Source organism: Centroberyx gerrardi, chromosome 24 (genome assembly GCF_048128805.1).
Source record: "Centroberyx gerrardi isolate f3 chromosome 24, fCenGer3.hap1.cur.20231027, whole genome shotgun sequence".
In the NCBI taxonomy this organism is placed as follows: domain Eukaryota; kingdom Metazoa; phylum Chordata; class Actinopteri; order Beryciformes; family Berycidae; genus Centroberyx; species Centroberyx gerrardi.
Genome location: NC_136020.1, coordinates 12,285,653 through 12,307,835, shown reverse-complemented (window position 1 = coordinate 12,307,835; position 22,183 = coordinate 12,285,653). Strand labels below are relative to the sequence as shown.

The following is a 22,183-nucleotide window of genomic DNA, read 5'->3' as shown; positions in this document are numbered from 1 at the left end:
TGTCAGAAGTGGGATTCGAACCCACGCCTCCATTCGGAGACCAGAAATCCCTTTTCCAGGAAGGTTTGTCACCTTGAGTCTGGCGCCTTAGACCGCTCGGCCATCCTGACAACTGAAAAACACACGCACATGAAAGCGAGCTAGAGTTTACACAGTCTGATATCTCTTTTTAATGGATCTTTGCTCTTTAAGTCGGGCTGAATTTTCAGTCGAAACTGGCTGATCTAACGAGAGTGAAGTCGGTTTTTCGATTGTATTATTCGGCTGCATGTAAATCGATATCAGTGCAATTTGCACGCGTTTTAACGTGTGATTTCACTATGATATACACAGGTATGGTATTGATTCTGAAAACTTTCTATCTGGATGTAACAGTTTTTACAAGTAAATTTAAACTTTATAAAAATTAAGAAAGAAGAAAGAAAATTAAATGAAACTGTGACAACTGTAATGTAACTGATTACAATCTAAACTTAACCTGAGCTGCATATACCTAATAGAATATGAAAATAGAAAAATTACTTGTGTTTATTAACAGTTAATGAATGTTAATGTAATGTTCAGGCTACTTTTCTATTGACTTTGGTAGAGTTGGTCTCCTTGCAGCCTGCATGGAAAGCTATAGCCACTTAGTGGTTGGGTGAGAACTAAGTATACGTAGTATATACGTATACGTATACTATAAGTAGAGAGAGAGGGAATGTGTGAAGGGATAAATCTGTAGCTGGCCCACTTCTGTCTCTCTCTCTCTCTCTCTCTCTCTCTCTCTCTCTCTCTCTCTCTCTCTCAATATTTTAATTCATTATGCTTCATTGGCTTGAATCTTACATGAAAAGCATTGCCAACGCTCCTTATTACATTTGGAATTATTTGCAAAGAATTAAAGTAAATAAACAGTAAGTTACAGTAAGCAACTGTCCCACTGTGTGTGTGTGTGTGTGTGTGTGTGTGTGTGTGTGTGTTACTGTACCTTGTTAATGACTTTGCTCCATATATAGCTCCCATACCCACGCCCTCCACTGCAGAACAGCTATCAGTACTTCTATGTTTGGAGTGTGTTTAAGTAGTGTAAAACCAATGTATAACACACACACAAACACACACACACACACACACACACGCTCACACACATCTGGTCTTGCTACTGGACTGTAGGGCGTACGACCAGAGCATTGTCAGTGAAGACATAAGTTAGGAGATAATGAGGTAAATACTGGGCTTTCAGACCCACAATGCAATTGTTTGGCTGCAAAACACTTGGATCATGCTGCATAAGCTGTTTTGGAGAAATTTGATGGACATTTTATGCTTTTTTTTTGAAGCTGTAAAAAGATGGCGCCAACTTCAATCAAAGCAGCTGAGAGTGAATTACAGGGGCTAACTCTCTGTGTATTTGGTGTTCAGGGGAATTTCCCTATGGATATCAATAGAGAATCACATTATGGCCTACTAGCCTTTAAAAAGCATCACAATTTGTTTTCATTTTGAGAGAGTAGTTATCACTTTTTTTCATAAGAAACTTTGCATTGCTTCATGGCTTTACTGGATTGTCCAGACAGTCAGAGTGTGACATGTGAGGAAGAGGTCTGCTTCATCACATGTCACTGTGAGTCCAGACCTGACAGTCAGGCCGTCCTGCCTGATGGGACGACAGGACTGATAACTGTGACCTCTGTCTTGTTTCCTTCTTTCTGCCTCGTTCCTTTGCTCCTAACCCTCCTGCCATCTCTCTCTCATTCTTTCTCAAACACTTTCTCTGTCTCTTTTTATGCGATCTGGATTTTCTGGATCACATAGATTGCTGTTTTTCATACCTTGGCCTGTGTTAACTTGGAGAATTTTTAAGTTGATTAAATTCAAAATGCTCTCTCTCTCTCTCTCTCTCTCTCTCTCTCTCTCTCTCTCTCTCTCTCTCTCTCTCTCTCTCTCTCTCTCTCTCTTCTCTCTCTCATTCTGTTTCTCTCTCTCTCAGGGGAATAAACTAATTAACCTAAGGCAGACATGATATCTATCTATCTATCTATCTATCTATCTATCTATCTATCACAACCCCCCTCCTCCTCTCTCTCTCTCTCTCTCTCTCTCTCTTTCTCTCCCTTTCTCACTTTCACCCAAGCGGCCAAAGCAAAGAGGGAGGAATTTCCTCTGAAAGAAAGAAAAGTCACAAAAATGGAAAGATGAGGGAAAAAAAAGGAGAGGAAAATGTCGTCGTGCTGGTGGATGTTTGGCCTGTTGATGGCTAACAGCTTATTTTAGGAGCTCCGGTCTTCAAACATTGTTTTTATTCCCTTTTTTAAAAAACTTTTCCTACAGCTCACTGCCTCCTTCTGTCCTCCCTCCCTCTCCCTCATTCTCTCCATCTACCCTTCCCTCCCTCTTTCTCCTCTTTCCCTTGATCCCACCTATAACAATTCAGTTAAAACTCCTTCGCTTTTGTGATTGGTAGAGATTTAATAAGGGAAATCAATAAGGATAATGGCTTTTACCTGGATTCACCTCATCAGTGTCGTTATGCAAGTCATTCAAAAGCCAGTAAGGGCATTGTTTTAACCACTGAGTGTGTGTGTGTGTGTGTGTGTGTGTTTGTGTGTGTGTGTTGACCAAGCATAAAACTAACCTTCGTCTTTCCCTCTCTCTTCCTACTCTGTTTTAGTGTCAGCTTTTCTTCGCCACTCCATTATTCTTCTCCCTCGATTTTCTCTCTTTCTCTCCCTCATTCTTCTTTTTGCTGCAATCAGTGGGTTTTTGGACGTGATGATTGAAACCACATCGTTTGCAAGCCCACTCAATTCTCTCTCTCTCTCTCTCTTACTCTCAATCATTCACGATTTCTTTTTCTGTTTCCTTATGTCTCTTTGTCCTCTCCAATGCATGGAAGGACAGGCTATATATACACTTTATAACACAGACACACACACACACACACACACACACACACAGAGATGCACACACACACTATCTCAAGGACATCTGTGTTTTTTGTGTTGTGGAGCATCAATATCAGCAGGATCTTATCAACAATGGATCTCCACACAGAGACGAGGAGGTGTGTGTGTGTGTGTGTGCGTGCGCACGTCTGTGCGTGCGTGCATTGATTTTCTTGTGTTTTCCTCCTTGTGGTTTTATGATTCTCTCTCTCTCTCTCACACACACACACACACACACACACACAGGAGAGAGGGAGCGAAGGAGGGAGTGTTTGTTTTAACTTACATGTATCATCAGATGGGTGGAGTTTAAGGGTGTTTATGGGTTTCGGACAAGTTCTCAATCACAGAAAAGCTTGCTAAATTACCTTTCAAACAGTCTAAACTTTGTGGTCGTCATTCTCCTATGCCGCAAACTCCACCCATCTGGTGCTCCCAGCAGGCTAAAACAAACGCTAAGAATTATTTGTAGATAGCTACTATTTGATGTGGGCCTGCAGGTGAATCCAGCTATAATCCACTTCAGACAAGAAGGTTAGATGGAGATGAAGGGGAGGAGACAGGTTTAAGAGATTTTCAAGCCTTACCCTCCCTACTCTCTCTCTCTCTCTCTCTCTCTCTCTCTCTCTCTTTCTCTCTCTCCTCATAAATCAGGGAGTCAAACAGGCGTTTCTCTCTCCCTCCTCTTTCTCGTTCTGTCCATCCATTCCGTCTCACTCGGCTAGTTTTTATTAGGACAGTAGATGGAGAAAGCAGAAGAGAGACAGAGAGAGAGACCCATTACACAGTCTCAGGTATGCACACACACACACACACACACACACACCGACGCACGCACATTTTTTCCATACCCATACACAAAACTCTGCCATATGTGAGGGCAAATACTAGCACGCACGCTAAATTTACAGACTGTAACGCAGTTCGTTCTCAGTGTGTTTAATGTGTTGTTTATTGTGTTAAAAACAGACAGACAGACCATAATAATGTGATGCAGTATTGGAGGTCAAAGGTCAGAGCTGGAGCTGGTCGGGATTCAGTGTCTTGCTCAAGGACACTTCAGTAGGATGGATGTTTACAGATTTGAGGCTTGAACCCAAGCGCTCTAGTTGAATGACGGAAAGTGTGTGTGTGTGTTTGTGTGTGTGTGTGTCAGGGACTTTCCACACTGTCTCCTCTCCTGTGTCATTACCCTGCAGCAGATGATTAGCAATCAGCTGCATCCTCTCTCTCTCTCACACACACATTAGCTCATGCTCAAAAGTTTCACTCTCTTTCAATCCAACTTTCCTCTATTCCTGAGAGGATCGTTGCACCAATTACCAGTGAAAGTTACTAAAAAGGTTGTGTGTCAGATTAGAAGAGTTCACCCTGTGGTTGCAGCCCAGCAACGTTTTTAGTATTCTGGATTTTAGAGTCGATGGTGTTGGAGACAGTACGTCGCTAGATGAGTATTGGGTCATTTACAATAGGGGTGATGTTGCTAGAGTGTGTGTGTTTCATCAAAGAAAGAGCTTTCCCATGTATACCAAAGACAGACTGAGACTGACAGATGGACAATGGTGTGTGTGTGTGTGTGTGTGTGTGTGCATGTTCACAGAATCATGGTCTAGATAAGGGTATGGAATAATGTCATTATTGTGGGCGGAGAGGAAACTTATCTATGGGGGACAAGATAAGAGACACACTTGAGTCTGTGTGTGAAAGAAAGAGAGAGAGAGAGAGAGAGAGAGAGAGAGAGAGGAGAAAAGGAAACAAGAGAGGAGAAGAGAGGAAAGGAGAGGAGGAAGCTAGAGGAGAGATGTTCCAAACTCTATCAGTATTCTTTATCACCACTAATCTACAGAGAGAACAGTCACACACACACACACACACACACACTGCTGTGTGAAGGAGTGTGTGATAGAAAGCAAGAGTATCTGAATTTATGTGTGTTTGCTCTCACAGCTCTCACCTTTAGATAAGAGAGAAAGAAGACCTGTCAAATATCTATTACTGAGAGAGAGAGAGAGAGAGAGAGAGAGAGAGAGAGAGAGCAAATCGCTGACTATATACAGTCCAGTAAATAATCTCTATATGTTCAAACATTTCACTTCTCTTCGGGACAAAAGTCATGTCAGAAGTGGGATTCGAACCCACGCCTCCATGTGGAGACCAGAAATCCCTTTTCCAGGAAGGTTTGTGACCTTGAGTCTGGCGCCTTAGACCGCTCGGCCATCCTGACAACTGGAAACCAGCCTCATATAAAGGTGAGCTAGAGTTTACACAGGCTGAATTATTTGATTATTTGATGTATTATTTGTGTGGATGTAAATCGATGTGAATGCAACTTGCTGTTGCTTTTTTGATGTGTGGTTTCTCTCTGAAATACAGAGATCTTATGGTATTGATTGTGAAAACTTTCTATCTGGTGTGGTGGAGTGAGAGAGAGAGAGAGAGAGAGAGAGAGAGAGAGAGAGAGAGAGCAACAAGCACACAGACAGGCAGACAGAGACAGATGAACTGACAAGCAGAGAGACAAAGAGAGATAAAAATAAAGATATATCCATATTTTATTCCATTCTCTCATTCTGATTTTCAATTCACAACAAAGTCAGGATAATTCCCAGTCATCACCTCTCCCAATGACAAAACATTATTGATATAAAACAGACAACAAAATACTGGATTTACAACGCTAGCTGAAATCTGACAGTTACTACATGTGGCACAGAGCTGATCTTCTGACTGACCTTTTCACTCCAAGGCAGATTAAAGATGCATCTAGTTTGTGTTTAGGGCGTTTTAGCTGACTTGATCAAGGACACTTCAACAGCACATGAATCCACTGAAGGACAGACTGGCTATTGCAGGGATCAAACCTGTGACCTTCCAGCTACAGGACAGTCTCTCTAAACAGTACTGGTGTCTCCACAGTTCAGGAAAGGAAAAGAAAAGGTTAGACGGGCTGTCCTGCACCTAAAAGTCACAGGTTGGATCCCCACACCAGCTGATCTGTCCATCAAGAGCCATGTTTCCTGTTTGTGTCTTTGGTCAAAACACTGAATGCCACTTGCTCATATTACAGGCTGGCCTAGTGGTCAGATAGGCTGAAAGGTCGTAAGGTCAAGCCAAGGTATCCTACTGTAAGTCGCGCAGCTAAAATCTACACAAATGTGAAGAGATTCATTCCAAAAAGTACAGAAGGATTAGAGCCATGTGAAAAATTCATTTGACTTCTGAGATTAATCTCAGAATTCTGAGATGAAAGTCAGAATTCTGAGATGAAAGTCAGAATTCTGAGTTTAAAGCCCTAATCCTCTTTCCGTAAAAATGAGACACCCACCATTTGAAAAATGTGACACCTACTTTCACAAAGTGTTACTGAAGTTTTGAACCAGTAACATTTGAGAGGATGTGTGCACTTGCCTTTTTAAAATATTTAGCAATGAACATAAGGTAACAATTTTTGTGGACATACAATGTTTTGAAATGAAACTCCTCATCTATACCTGTGTGGCTTGGAGACACAGCCTAAATAAATCAGATTCCAGGTGTTTTTTTGCCCGGTTAGAAAGCCTTCAGATCAGGTCTGTGTGTAAAATCAGATTTGAGTGTGCGGTGTAAATCCCCGTCCTCAGGCTCTGTGTCCGCCGGGCCTTTCTTTTTCAGCGGGCAGCGCTAAACAGTTGCATGTGGGCAGCGCCGGTCATGGCTTCTGCTGTTACTACAGTATGTGACTAGAAAAACCTGTTGGAAGCGCGGCACTCTGCAGCTGGAAGTCGAAACATTTTGAACCTGTCGTGCTCAGCGCTCTGAGCGTTAAAAACATGCTAAGGCTCTCAGCGCTGTAGGGAACATGCAACAGTGCGTCTTTTCCATTGTAAACAACAAGAACAAGAGACGGGTGCTGTCAAGAGAAAGTTCCCAGAGGACACAAAGCCTTACGTAGGTGCAATATACGTTCCCCAACAGTCTCCTGCTTATGGAACAAATCTGTGATTATTTACAAATCACAAAGAAAGATTCTCAACATATTATGTAATAGTAGAACCAATGGATGACATTATCAATTAAACAAGATTAGTGTTATATATTACCAAAAGCAAAAAAATATAACAATTATTTTATATCTCCCCCCGCCCAAAAAAGAAAAAACAAAACTACCGCAGTATATTTCATGAAGGGGAAATGATTAAGTTCAGATTTTTCCTCATGTTAACTCTAAAGGGATTGTCTCAAGAGGGAAGATTTTCTGAACTCAACATAACCTCATTTCAGCATGGACACCATAACTGAACAAAAGATAGATTTTCTCATGTTAAAAACAAACACAAACCTCTACATTGGTGTATTTCTGATAAAGGGAGCATTGCGAGATATACTGTTGATTTTCTTGCCTTTCATCAACAATGGAAGAACATGAACGAAAATAAAACAGAAGTGTCACGTTCCCCCAACCAAAGTCTTTCTATTAATTCAACTTTCCATCTTTACAATTTACACAACTATCGAAAGATATTTGGTGAAAGAAACTGTAAGCCGGGACGTTTCATCAGACACACTGAAAAAAATGACACAAGAAATGGAACAAGAAACAAAAAGGTACAAAGATAGCAGCAAATGATGTAAAGAACCAAAGGCAACTGAAATAAACACACTTTGTAACTGAACCAATCAAATGGCAATGTGGCAACATCATGTAACTGTGGCATCAGACACAACCTGGTAAGTTCAACTCTCTTTCACTCCTTTATACAGGTTCAAACTTTTCCCCCCATAAACTACATAAAGTTATGATTACAAGTCAAATTGTTGATTGCCTCGAAAGACGCAACTATCGCCCCAAAAGTGTCACAGATGGAAAGTGCAGAGAAGGCTCCGACTGCTAGTTAGACAGAAAAATTGGTATTTACCGTCTCAAAAATATCAACGATTTCCAATTAAGTTTTAACTTTCATGCCAACAAAGCAGTTAGAATTGAAAAGTGGACAGCGCTGCCTTCAGCTGGCCCTGTTCATTCACAACTATGGCAGCCAAAGACACAGTGGAAGTTGAGGAGAAAAAGGTTTTTAATCATAATGTGACACCTTATTGATCCCCGCAGGGAAACTCTCCTTTCCCTTCTGTGAAAGAGTGAGACGAGAGAAACGAAGGTAAAAGAAGATAAAATGTTCTTCGTCTTCATGTCCGACGCCGTGGTTCTACTTGCATATCAGGGGATTATGGGAACTCGCTGGAGACTTCTGACAGTCCGGTGTGTGTGTGTGTGTGTGTGTGTGTTTGAGTGTTAGTGTGTGTGTTCATCAGTGTGCTTTGCTTTTTTCTGTGAGTCTGTATGCTCATGAATGTGAGTATGTGTGTTTGTGTGTGTGTGTGTGCGTGCGTGTGGTGTGTGTGTGTTTGTCTGCTAAGTTCTGTGTGTATGTATGCAAATTTGAGTTTGTATTCACTTATATGTGTGTGTGTGTGTTTGTGTGTGTGTGTGTGTGTGTGTGTGTGTGTCAGCAGCTGTCCTCCAGGGCGTTGACGACTTGTTCTAAAATGTCGGGGCATCGGTCGGCGATCTGCTGCAGGACCTGATTGGCGTACTCCTGTAGCTCCGCCCCCTCCCTCTCACACAGCGCTAACTCCGCCTCCAACTGGGAGAGAGAGAGAGAGAGAGAGAGAGAGAGAGAGAGAGAGAACTGTCTGTCAGAAGACATTTTTACATTTTATAAACAATACTGTTTTATAAGTCATGCCAATAAAGTAACTAACATGAACATTGAATTGAGAAAGAGAAGCAAGAGAGAGAATGAGAGAGAGAGAGAGAGAGAGAGAGAGAGAGAGAGAGAGAGAGAGAGAGAGAGAGGGAGAGAGAGTGAGTTGTGATGGAGGGAGAGGAGGGATGGGAAAAAAGAGCTTTAAATGTTATCAGTCAAAACACACAGAAACACACACACTTCACTTCTTCCAGCCCCACAGATGAAGACGCATGTTGAAGGTGAGACAGTGCGCACACACACACACTCACACACACACATACACACACACACACACACACACACACCCCACACATATTACACCATAATCTGAAAACACCACAGTGTAGTTCTTTCTGCCCATACAGAGTGGAACATTTCTCTGAGAGAGCGCTGATGTTATTTTCTTTGGCTGCAGCCAAGCTGAGACGTCAAACCTAACTGACTTAATGACCAATACATCTGTATCAATAAGACTACTGCTCAAACAGACATGTAACACAAGCCCACTTTCATGTCTGCGCGCGCGTGTGTGTGTGTGTGTGTGTCAGACCTGGGTCAGATATTGGCAAATAATTCTTAGTGAGTCTTAACCTTTTCTCCCTGCTCTCATCTCTTACCTAGCTGATCTTGATAGTACTTTGAATTACAGTGGCCTTTTATTCATGTGTTACACTGTGTAAAAGTGTTGTAAGTACACAATAATACTGTGTTCAGACTTAATGAAATTCTCCCTAATAAATCATCACATACACCCTTGTAAATACATTATATATTAGGGAGGTTTTACTAGTTCCATACTTTATTTGTTGACCTATAAATAGGTTTAGTGATTACTTATGTTTAATGCTACAGTATTTCTGTGTGGTTATTTACGTATCAATACTTTTTCACAGGTTAATATAGAGCTTAAGTCCATTGATGAACATTTGTATTACTGTCTGGACACTAATTGACTAATTGACTAATGATTTTCAGTTCCTCTCCTGTGATTGGCTAACCTTTCTGCTTCTCGCTGCCCTATGAGGCAAACCCCACCAATTTGTCACCTATATACACTGAAACAAGTTCTAAAAAGTATTTTCAAATACTATTTGACCCAGGACTGATGTGTGCATGTGTGTGTAAAGGAATATCTTTACACACATGTGCCTGAAGTTTCTCACTGATGCTTGTGGCTGGCAGCACCCATCGGTTTGAATGAGAAATGTTAAATAGAGCAAGAGAGAGAGAGAGAGAGAGAAAGAGAGAGAGAGAGGGGTAGAGGGAGAGGGAGAGAGAGAGTTACTTAGGAGAGAAGATTGAGAAGATATAGCTGAACGTGAAGACAGGAAAATGAATGGAAAAGAGAAGAAAGAAAGAAAGAGAGAGAGAGAGACAGAGAGAGAGAGAGAGAGAGAGAGAGAGTGAGTGAAGAGGTGAAGGAGAGTATTAAGCCATGTGTGGGAAGCAATGAGGCTCGACCTTCCTTGTGTGTGTGTGTGTGTGTGTGTGTGTGTGTGTGTGTGTGTGTGCATGGCTTGGCTCAACCCAGCCCGTTCTACGAGCCCCATTAGGATCAGACAGCGGGGAACCACCCCCCACCACACGCACACACACACACACACACACACACACACACACACACACACACTCACTCACTCATTCCCAGTGATAGAGGAAACGTACGTGTATCATGCAGTGGGCTACTGAACCCGAATAGACCATTTGTGGGGAGTTATGACACACACAGTTTTATCAATTCCTTCCTCAAGAAACAAACAAACAAACAAACAAACAAACAAAAACAACACATCTTCAGAGCTGCAGGACTCGCAGGACTCCCCATCCTTCACCCAGAACATGACAGGCAGGAGAGGTTTGATTTAGTGCAGAGCGCTGGGTGCTGAGCCTCTGTGCGGAGTCCACCTTTTATCACTGTCACCTCCTAGATTTCCATCTGTCATCACTGTCTACACCTTGATTTTTATCATTGTGTACGTTTTATTATTCCCATCCACGTTGTCCAAGCATCCTCAGGCCGATAACCATGGGGATTTGTGCGTGTTTATGTGTGTCTGAAAGAGAGCTCACGTGTTTTGTGAGGCATGTCGCCGTTGTCGGGTGAAAACCTTGCATCTCCAAAATGTCAACTTTTCAGGAACTGAGAAAAACAGACGACCGGGCATTTTTCAGTTAATCCAATGATGTTTGAAAGCGTTTCATAAACCCAAGAGTCATAGAACGTTCTCAACCCATAGAGGAGCATGTAATCCTTCAGCTGAAGTTGAAACATGAAAATCACCAAAATCTGAGTTACAAGGTTTTCACACGACAACGACGATATGCATGTCTAGCATGTTCCAACATGTATTTTGTGTGTCTGTGTGTGTGTCTGTTTGTTCATGTGTGTGTTTGCAGGTAATTCTACTTGATGGCATTGCGTTTAGTTGCAATCCCCCAGAACAACACAGCAGTAAAGATAAGGTTTGAAGATGATTGAAAAGAGATAAGCAGTTATATATCTGTCTGCTGTCTTCAGCTCTCTGCTACACAGCCTTGACCTACAACAGGCAAACACACATGAAGGACTGTTTTAAAAAGCAGGATTCAGTGGGTTGAACATGGCAGCAACACCGCCAGGGTTAGGGGTAAAGCAGAGGTCTATATACACAGGATGATATACTCTGAATGCACAAAATACTAGTTACATCTTCCTGATATTGAGTTGCAGCCCGTTTAACACCATCCACATCTCAATTGTCTCAAAGCTTAAAAATCCTTCTGTAACTCGTCTGTTTCTCTTTATCTGCATCTCCTCCTTTGTGATTGGTAGAGATTTAATAAGGGAAATCAATAAGGGATAATGGCTTTTACCTGGATTCACCTCATCAGTGTGCCGCTTTTATACGTTTACATCACTTTTCATCACAGTACCAACTGTTAAACAAAGATACAAGCTTTGGGTTTTAATTTAATATTTTTATTTTGGCCCCCTGCCAACAAAAAAATGAGTTCCCCGTTGCTAAGCAATAAACATCCTTGCTTGCTTCATTCCATTCATAGTTCATTTATGACCTGTAGAGTGAATTAATTAAATATAAACAAGGCGGAGTGATGCCATTCCAGTTATAAGGTACAGGTTTGTATAGCTTGCGGTTAGAAGCGCTCATGGAACGCCTCGTCCAATCACAATGTGTGGTCGGAAACAAATGTATTAAAACAAATATAGATTAAATAATGGATATATGGGCAGGGATATAGTGTTGCCAGATTAATGACTTGTGTAAGTGTGTGTGTTAGTGTGTATGTCAGGATATGAGGTGTGTGTGTGTGTGGGTGTACAGTATGAGGCTAAGTGTATGTGACATGCTAAAGTTGTGGTTTTGTGACTGACAGAAAGGATTGTGGGAAGTAGATATATAGATAGATAGATAGATAGATAGATAGATAGATAGATAGATAGATGGAGAGAGAGAGAGAGAGAGAGAGAGAGAGAGAGAGAGAGAGAGAGAGAGAGAGAGAGAGAGAGAGATAAGGGTTTGTTGAAGATGATTTTTACTGCAGCCATTAAAGTTCCATTATCCTGAAGGATCATTATCAGCCTTATCTGGGTCTGGTGCCACAGACACACACACACACACACACACACACACACACACAAGTTGGCAACGCTGGAGCAATCAGCAAGGCAATGAAGGTGAGGGTAAATAGAGGTGTGTGTGTGTGTGTGTGTGTGTGTGTGCGTGTGTGTGTGTGTGTGCGTGTACACCGACCCCTTGACACATGCTGCAGGGCTTGAACCTCTTTACACAGGAATGCTAATGTTTTCTAAAGAAACCATAACTCAACAGAGAGAGATAGAGACAGAGAGATTAAGAGAGAGACAGAGCAACAAACGGAGAGAGAGAGAGAGAGAGAGAGAGAACAAATACGTTATCTAGCTGGAGTGCATTAACCCATCCTTGAGCAGGTCAGCTGTGTGGTGCAGATACTCGTCCTATGAAGTCACATGACTTCAGTTTTTTTCATTTGCAGACTATTCTGAGGCCAGAGGTCCATTTTTATCGCAAAACTGTTTCTATCCATTTCATGGTTGCGCATGTTAAAGAGTTAACTTAACCTTGCTTTGACTGTTTTGGGGGAAATTACGGTCCATGAATCATATGACGTACAGTCCCTTGTCTCTGCCCACAGCGGGGCCCACAGACCAGACTTCCACAACTAATTTGCAAACAAAATGTTGGCCCTCTAAAGTCCTCTAAAGAATGTAACATACTCTGTGTCTATTCTACTTACCAATGTTGAAGTTATTGTGCGAAAAATGTCTCATTACAAGGAATATTAATACAAATTTTGATTATACAAACCGAAAGAAGTTATCTTTTACTTGTATTGTTTTAAATAATCAACATTTGGTCCCATGTAATATGTTTTTATCTTCACGTTTTAGACATTTTAGCTGATGCTGTTGTAGAGCAACTTGGGAGTGCAACAATAGAATAAAAGGCTCCTCAATCACCAACATTATAAGCTACTAAAACTAAGGAGGGCAAGAGTGAGAGCCACAGTGCCCTGACAAGAGATCTGCAACCCTAGATGATACTACGTAAGAAAATAAGAACCAAGATTAAAAGGTAGAAAGATTTTTTCTTATTCACCGGTGCATATTAGTGCAAGTAGGGCAGGAAGACTTAGGGGAGGGGGAGAGAGAGAGAGGAGGGCCAGTAGGCAAAGTTTGGCCTTATATTCCTTAGCAACAAACCTTGGTTGCAGGAAGTAAAGACCCAGTCACTGGGGGTTTTAAAAAAGCTCCAGACCCCTCAATAGCAACTCTGAGTGGTGCTACAGAAACACCACTATGAGTAAGAGCAATGAGTTATAATAGGCCTACATGGACTATTATAATCCCTCTCTCTCTGTCTGTCTCTAACTTTAAACCATTGAGTCCTAATAGGCCTATGTAGACTGCATTATAAGCTGGCTGAGTGCACTGTGCTGAGCCCAAAAGAGCTTGAGTCAGGAGCCCTGTGTGTATGTGTGTGACTGTGTGTGTGACTGTGTGTGTATGTGTATGCGCTCCCTCCTCTGCATTGGTCCAGTGCAGTCGTAGGCAGGGCGGCTCAGCTAACGACGCAGGCTAACGAGCTGCAGAGGGAATAGAGCCGACCGAAAGGTATGAGGAAAACTACCCAAAACTGCTCCTCCAGGACTACAAACACCCCGCTCCTTTAGCGCTAACAGCTAAAGAAAAATACCAGGAAAGTGCGGGCTAGGGGCGAACTAATTCAACATCACGCCTGGTAATTTTCTTTTAACGCGTTATTTAATCAGGCGAGTTGACGAGGAACATATTCATATTTACAGGCCCGGCCTCAGGGAGCAGTTAGATAGGAGGGGGATGGAGGTTAGACACATACACACACTCACACCTCGGAGCTGCCCAGCACAACCTCAGTCTGAGCAGCTGGACTGAAGCAGCTGGGGGTTCGGTGCCTTGCTCAAGAGCACTTAGAATAATTCATAAGGAAGGGAAGGTGCGCTTCCCCCACCCAGATTCTCCACCTGGTCTGGCAATTTAAATCTGCAACTTCAGTTCTCCAACATTCAGTTTAGCACTGTCTCAAGTTGTCCTATTGCTGCAAGTTAACAAGCTACAGAGAGAGGCAGGCTTGTGTGTGTGTGTAAAGTGTGTGTGCAGTGTGGTAACCATAGCGTTATGCCTTCAGAAAGAACAGGACTTATAAAGGATATAAAAAAGGACTTAACTTTAAACTGGCCCTCTAGGAGCAACTATACAAGGCTGGACTTACAGCGCTAATGGCTGCAGAAACAAACAGCAGAAAGTACAGACTACAGCACTGACTAAGTATAGATGTACAGATGTGGCAATACTGTAAAGCCACCTGCTCAAATAGAAAAAAAAGGCCATAGTGGAGAAGAAAAGTGTTGTTTTGACTGAAATTTTCACCAAAATGATGGATGTACATGCCATAATATAGCAATAACACACAAGAGGACACTGTTATGGGTATGGCGGTGATGCAACCAAAGTCTCTATTACTATTATTATTATCTCACAGTAAAGAACAAAGGTAAAGATAATGAAGTAAAATACTGAATAAAATACAAGAGAAAACAAGCAAGATGACCACCAAGCCCCCCGGTTACCACAAGAGTTCCCAAGACTTGCTCTCTTTTTAGTCATTGAGAGTTACAAACTAGTTTTGTGTTACAATATTCTCATTTGATTCTACTGTATAATATTCCCACACTGTTCACCATCTGTCTCAGCAACTACCTTCTTCCCTGACGTCTTAGAAAAGCCTCAACTCTCACCACAACCCCTAAAAAAACACTTAAACACTCCGCTCTTCTGGAGACGTACTGTATCTTTACATGCATATGTAACTATTTGGTTACTTTTACACTTTTCTTTGCCTATTGGCTGTGTTTAAATTTACGGTTCCACTAGTTAGGTGTTTTAAAAGTCAGAATGATTTTTCATCTGTCCTGAAATAAATTCCACCCGCCTGGCTGCTGTGCGGCAATAAAAGGGACTTGAACTTGAAGAAGGAAATGTCTGCAGTAATAATGCAGGAGAAATGCGTGAAGCTGGACTTCCACAATGGCTGCCATTGTACCAGGGCTGGACTGTGCTTAGCGTTAATGGCTTAAGATAGAGACTAGAAAAGTGGGGGAGCTGGATGCATGTTTGTGTGTGTTTCAGTGTATGTGTGTGTATGTGTGTGTGTGTGTGTGTGTGTGTGTGTGTGTGTGTGCGTGTGTGTTTGAGTTTTTGGCCTTCAGCTGTCGCTATCAGCAGCTTGTCTTCCCATTACAGACACCAGAGGAAGAGAGAGACAGAAGAGAGATAGAAGGTTGAAAAGAAAGGCGGAGATTGAAGTCGGAAAAGAGAGAGAAAGCGAGACGGAGAGAGAAAAAGGAGGACAGAATGGAGAGAGAGGAAGAGTGAGACAGACTGATCAAGAGAGAGATGGGAGGCGAGAAATAGAGACTTAGAGAGATGGAGAAAGAGGGGTGAAGAGAAGAAGAGTGAGAGAGAAAAAGAGGAAAAAGAAACGGGGAAAAAGAGGGGAAAAGATAGGAAAAGAGAGAAAGAAAGTCAGCGAGAGGAGAGGACACGGAAAGAGAGGAGGGGGGAAGACAGAGCGATAAACAGACAGAGGAAAAGAAGAACAAGGGAGAACGAGAAAGACAGAGAAAAAAAGACAAATGCATGTAAAAAGAGGTTGACTGGTAAAGCCATTAAGACTGGATTCAATAAATCTGCATAAAAACCAGCAGTTAGTCTGTAATGGCCAGCAAAGGCCAGTGTGTGTGTGTGCGTGTGTGTGTGGCTCTGAAATGGGCATTGAGGATCGGCCATGTGTGTGCATGCGTCTGACTGTCTCTCTTTTTGTCTGTATTTCGGAGTGTGTGTGTGTGTGTGTGTGTGTGTGTGTTGTGTGTGTGTGTTGTGTGTGTGTGTGCATGCGTCTAATGGCCATTGAGGAGCTGTGTGTCGTATTTACAGAGAAAACAATCATCCTTGGAGCAGGAAGCAGAGCTGCCTAATGAAAGCCTAGAGAGACCCCAGACCACAACGCTGCACTAATGGATGGGTCTGAATCTCTCCTCTACACAACCTCCAAACCTCTCTCCTCTTCCTCCTCTCCTCCTCCTCCTCCTCCCTCTGTCTCTCCCTCCTCCCCTGTCCTCTCTCATTTCGACTGCACGCAAAACACTCGTTCACTTTGTTCTCGTTCTCTTTTGATGTCGCAGTAAATAAAAAAGATGAGGGGTAAACTATGACCTGCAGTTGGTGATCATCATAAGTGCTATGTATAATATATAAACATAAATCAGCTATATTTTCCACAAAAAAACATGAATTAATGCTTTATTTCCCCTCTCCTCATAACTTACATCAGTCTGATAATCCTTACTAGTCTTCAAGATTTATGTCGGCCTAAAAAGGTGGGTAAACTCACTCTCTCTCTCTTTTCTCTCGTTGTGTTTCTCTCTTTCTCTTTGCAGTGGATTCAGGCGGTTGTTTAGTATCAACACAGGTCTGGTTTGCTTTCATCCAGCTATGAAGGGCTGCAGGTTCAACTTGGACTCTTTTCTGAGAGAGACAGCTATTCAAAACAATGTGTAACCGTCTGCAGACAGACAAGCAAGCAGACAGGCAGACATACCACTGTCTGACACTATCAGAACAACAATATTTCCAGGCTTTTTATCACTGGTGATGTTTAAAACTCTCTCTCTCTCTCTCTCTCTCACACACACGCACGCACACACACACACACACACATCTACACACAGAGTATCAGAATAACAATAATTCCACTCTTATTTTTATCACCGGTGATGTTTAAGTTCCACACACACACACAGACTATCAGTGCTATTGTAATAATTCCAGTGTACTTTATCAGCTGTGATGTTTTAGTTCCAGCTCCGCCCCTTCCTGTTTTTGTATTTCCTGTCAATCAAAATTCACCCAATCAGTGACCTTGGAATCATGAGGCGCCCTGAACTCTCTGTCTCTCTCTAGTCTAGTCCGTCTATCATAACATGCAGAGGCACGTACACACACACACACACACACACACACACACTTGCTAAAAAGTGGTGGGCATTCAAGCACACACATACTCTCTGTCTGTCTCTCTCTCACACACACACATACACACACACACACACACACACACACACACACATACAGACACACGCGCACACACACACACACACACACACACACAGTTCCTGTGTAGCCTGCCAGTCTGTGAAGAGGGTGTTGCTGAGCCACGGGGCATCAGGGTGCAGAGCTGAAAAAACAATGATTTTGAAGCCTATAATGTTTTTATTTTTATGTATTTATTGCTAGGATAATATTGCCATTGCATAGTCTAGACTATATGTAACGGTCTATGAGTACTATTGTTTAATCTATATTATTATTATAAGTTATTATAGTCGTGGTTCTTAAACTGGGACCCCAGTTTGATCTGTCTGTAATTAAAGTCAATAGAAATCATCCCTATTAGAGAATGTATGGGAATGACTATCGTAATCATAGGTTACGATTATTATCTCCCTCTCACCACTATTATCTCCCCACATACAGTTTAGACAGTTTAGTTCAATACTAAATCAACAAAAACAAATATTTTCCCATAAGGGCGTTGCTGGGATATTTTGCATATTTGAGGGTCTGTGAGAATAAAACTGTATGTATTATAGCATAATACTATATATATTACCATTACATTGTTAGTATTATTACAAAAAAACAACTGTGTTGACTATATGTTGACTATATGTCTGTATTGGGGAGGAATTACATCAGTGTGGCATCACAGGCCTCTGGTTTCTAGCTTTAGAGGAGAGTTTTTTGTGTTCCTAAATATTGATTGAACTGTCTTAGATCTTGTGAATAATATGTTGAATGTGTTTTCAGGTGTTATGATATCGGTACGGCATCACAGATCAGAGTCTTAGGTCCCTGGTGTCTGGTTCAATCAGAGAAGTGTTGATGTTCATAAATACTGATCGGATGGTCCATAGCTGCAGCACCATATCGGTGCTGTCGGAGGAAAAAAACATACAATGTTGGTGTTTTTCTTACTTGAATTGAAAGTTTACATGGTCTTTTGTGTCTTGAGTAAGTTTCATGACCCCTCGAACCTGGAAACCTGTTAAAAACCCTGTTGTATAATCTTAAAATAAATGGGCATTGATGAGAAAATAAGCATTCTCCTCTTTATTCCTTAGAAACCTACTATTTGGAGATTATACTGTAACAACAATGACATTTGAAATCTGCAATTGCGTGGCATTCTCCTTTACTACAGTGACTTGTACGGCGGTGAATACGATGGCTAAGTTTTCACTGAGGTTTCTCCTATTTGAGTTGGCTCAGTCACTTCCCAATCAGTCACTGGGAGCTGTTTTGTTTCAGCAGATAGAGTCACAGGCTGACAATTCATACTGGATTCATAAGAGCAGCGATATAATGTTTAACTTCGCCAACAACACTTAATACACTTTTACACTACTAAACGCATGCACATGTGCGCGCAAACACACACACACACACACACACACACACACACACACACACACATACACGCACACATTCATGCATGCAAATACACAATGTGTAAACCTTGCCTTGATAGCTTTTCCACATAACGGAGCATGCACAGAGATGGACATGCGTGCACACACACACACACACACACACACCTACACACACACACACATACACACACACACACACACACACACGCCAACTCTTATACCTTCACACTCCAGGCTAGGGATGGAGACATACGCCAGAGAGAGAGAGACTTCCCGTGTGTGTGTATGTGTGTGTGTGTGTATGTGTGTGTGTGTGTGTGGAATCTGATGCCAGCTCTCTTCAGTGCTCATTAGAGACGTCATTGAGCCATAAAGGTTATTATTATGACTATGGCACAGAAAACAGCTCTTTTAGTAAAACCTCACTATTGGAATCAGTGTTACTTTTGTAGTTCAGCTAAGGTTAAAGAGAGACATGGAAACAAATATACTTGAACAAACTACAAAAAAATAATTTAAACAAAACCAAAGTTTGAAAACAGCCCTTTGACTAAAACCTCACAACTGAAATCAATACCGCTTTGGTGATTGAGCTACGGTTAAAGACACGGCATGTTAAAAAAAGGTACCAGAATGACAGAAAAAAAGGAGCTCTTTAAGTAAAAGCTCTACTGAAATCAACATTACTTCAGTAGTTTTAGATAAACTAGGAAAGACTCCATTCGATTGGCTCTTAGAAAACGGTCCTGTCTGCAAAAACCTCTAAATTGGAATCAATACTGCTTTTGTAGTTCAGATAAGGTTAACTGAAGTAAAAAGAGACGCATTGAAACAGATAAACAGACTCAAATTTCTAACACAGAAAATTCCCCTGTTTGTTAAACTTCACCATTTGAATCTATGCTGTTTTGTAGGTTAATTCAGGTTATACAGGGACAAACAATCAGATACACTTGAACAGATTCAGCCTATAAAGCCAGAATAGTTTGAGTTGAAAACAATTCACCTCAGGTGAAACCTCACTGCTGTAGTCAGTGTTGTTTTGCAAGGTCAACAAGGCTCTTTTGCTTCTTTTCTCTCTCTCTAGAGACATCAAGATCAGACCAAGCTAGAGATTTCCAAAAACTTTTGGCAAGTATTGACATTATTGAGGGTCAAGAATTACTAAAACTGAGAATACCTTAAATACAAAATCGTATGTTTGCATTGATCTGATCTTGGGAATGTGATTATATAAGGAGAGTTCTATTTCAAAGCATCCATTTTGGGAAAAAGTAATTAACTGAAGTCCACCATTAAATATTTCTAAAATACAGTGGGCAAGAATATCATTTTGTTAGTTGAGGACTTCAGTTGGCCTATCAATGCTTTTGTAATTAATAGGTGTCACATTTTTTTTTTTTTTTAAATGGTGGATATATTTTGTAGCAGAACTCTTCAGCAGTGTCATACCTAACCACTGCAATCAGTTTTGCTTATCAGTACAGAGAGCAGGGATAGAGGAGGGTGGGGAGGGTGGGGAGGGTGGGGGGGGTGGGGGGGGGGGATTTCTCGGTGACACCTGAATTTACTGCCGAGCCTCCCTGAAGTTTCTCGGGCTTAACGCAGCCAGCTATCTGCGATGGGAGGCGCCCGCTCGATAAACCCGAAGACAAACCCGCTCTCGCCCACCGCCCTTCCCTCTGACATGCGAGCCAGGTTTCTGCGCTGGCTCTCGCTCCGCTTTAACAGCACAAAGGGGAGTTACATCAGAGCCCGTGTTGGTAAAAGGTTTTAGCTGCTGAAAGATTACAGACGCGCTGTCAGCTACACGAGCCTCCAGTGGAACCTGGTCATTACTGATGCCTGTGTATTCATGTTTATGTATGTGTGGGTGTGTGTTTGTGTGACTCAGTGCGTGTATGAGTATATATAAATGTAGGTTTCCGCACATGTGTGTGCAAGTGTGCTTCAGTGTATGTGTGTGTGCGTATAAGTGTGTGTTTTACATGCTATTTTAGTATGATCCTAATAGCTTTACAGAGTGCCAGGCATTTTAACAGAGCCAGGGAGAGGCTTGTAAAACACACACACACTCACCACAAGACAGAGAGGAGAGGCTGGCACACTGGAACAGGGTGGTCTGGAGGGAGTCTCTGGGTGTGTGTGTGTGTGTGTGTGTGTGTGTGTGTGTGCATTAAAGGGTCAGCCAGGGTGATGGTGACACATGATGAAGGAAAACGAGAAACATGGGCATGAATGAAAGACTGGCAGTGTGTGTGTGTGTGTGTGTGTGTGTGTGTGTGTGTGTGTGTGTGTGTGCATGATACAGGCAGGGTTGGGGTCTAAAGCAGACGCATGGCGCCAAATGGCACTGCCTGGGTATGGGTGGGTTTGGAGAGAGAGAGAGAGAAAGAGAGAGAGAGACAGAGAGAGACATTTGAATTTTGGCTTATGATATGGATTTTTTATTTGTAGATTGATATGTACATTGTGTATGTGAAGTCCTTTTGTCCTTGTACAGCGAGAGTCAGCATGGACTGTGACGCCCTTGGTGAATAAATAATGACTCTGTAATAACATGTTAACATAATAATAACTCTGTTGAATCAATTCAAAGCAGCACCATGCCACACAGCGCCGTATCTGAAGCGCTCGGGCTAAACAGAGAGATTTCCCAGCATCAGGACACACAATAGGGCATTCATGAGAACTGTAGGAAACTAGTCCTGTACCTAACCACACATTCTGTCACACAGCTCTGTGTCTGTGTGTGTGTGTGTGTGTGTGTGTGTGTGTGTGCACGTCTAGAGTTACCGTGCTTCAATGTATACCACATGTAGCGCCCATGTATCGCCTGATATGTTTTCAATATGGAGCGCGAGAGAGACAGCGAGAGAGAAAAGAGACGGAGAGAGAGAAAGAGAGAGAAAGAGAGAGAGAGACAGCTGTGGGCGGCCAAGTGTATAGAAATTTTTAAAATTTAATAATATACTGTTTATATTCAATATCTGAAAACACAACTGGTTACCATGACGATGGGGCTAAATCAAAGCAAGCAGGTTAGCCTTGGGGGAAGGAAATAAAGACATGAGAGGAGAGGAGAGGAGAGGGGAGAGGAGAGGAGAAAACAGGAGAGGGGAGGAGAAAGGAGGAAATTAGAGGAGGAGAAGAAAGGAAGAGAGGAGAGGGGAGGAGAGGAGAGAGGAAAAGAGGAGAGTTGTAGATTCTCTCTTTCCATCACACTTTCTTCCACTTTCCCTAAGCCTCCCCTTTTCCCTCTCTATCCTCATTTCCCTTTCTCTTTCCTCTCCTCTCTCCTCTCCCTCCCTCGCTCTCTCAGATGACAACTGTCTCGACAGTAAAATAAACACACTCTTCTCTTCTCTTCCCTCCCTACTCCATATATGCACCGGCCCTCGCTGCGCTGCCAAAAGCTTGAAGCGAAGTTTACTCCCAGTAAAATAAAACGTCTGAACCGGT

At 42.2% G+C, this 22,183-nt stretch overlaps 1 protein-coding gene and 2 non-coding genes across 4 annotated transcripts in view; all 3 read right to left on the bottom strand.

Annotated features, from left to right (window-relative positions):
• Nucleotides 1–110, bottom strand: trnal-caa (transfer RNA leucine (anticodon CAA)). Its single transcript has 2 exons — nt 73–110; nt 1–46 (listed from the first exon to the last, which is right to left on the bottom strand). It is a non-coding gene; the product is annotated as a tRNA-Leu (tRNA).
• A 4,931-nt stretch (nt 111–5,041) lies between these two features.
• On the bottom strand, nt 5,042–5,151 carry trnal-caa (transfer RNA leucine (anticodon CAA)). Its single transcript has 2 exons — nt 5,114–5,151; nt 5,042–5,087 (listed from the first exon to the last, which is right to left on the bottom strand). It is a non-coding gene; the product is annotated as a tRNA-Leu (tRNA).
• Nucleotides 5,152–5,476: 325 nt separating this feature from the next.
• LOC139920268 (ELKS/Rab6-interacting/CAST family member 1-like) overlaps nt 5,477–22,183 on the bottom strand; it is a 132,272-nt gene continuing 115,565 nt past the window's right edge. For both annotated transcript variants that reach the window (XM_078281860.1, XM_071910243.2), the window contains one exon: nt 5,477–8,548. In XM_078281860.1, the coding sequence (XP_078137986.1) occupies nt 8,411–8,548 (138 nt within the window). In that variant the 3' untranslated portion in view covers nt 5,477–8,410. The remainder of the gene's footprint in view (nt 8,549–22,183) is intronic.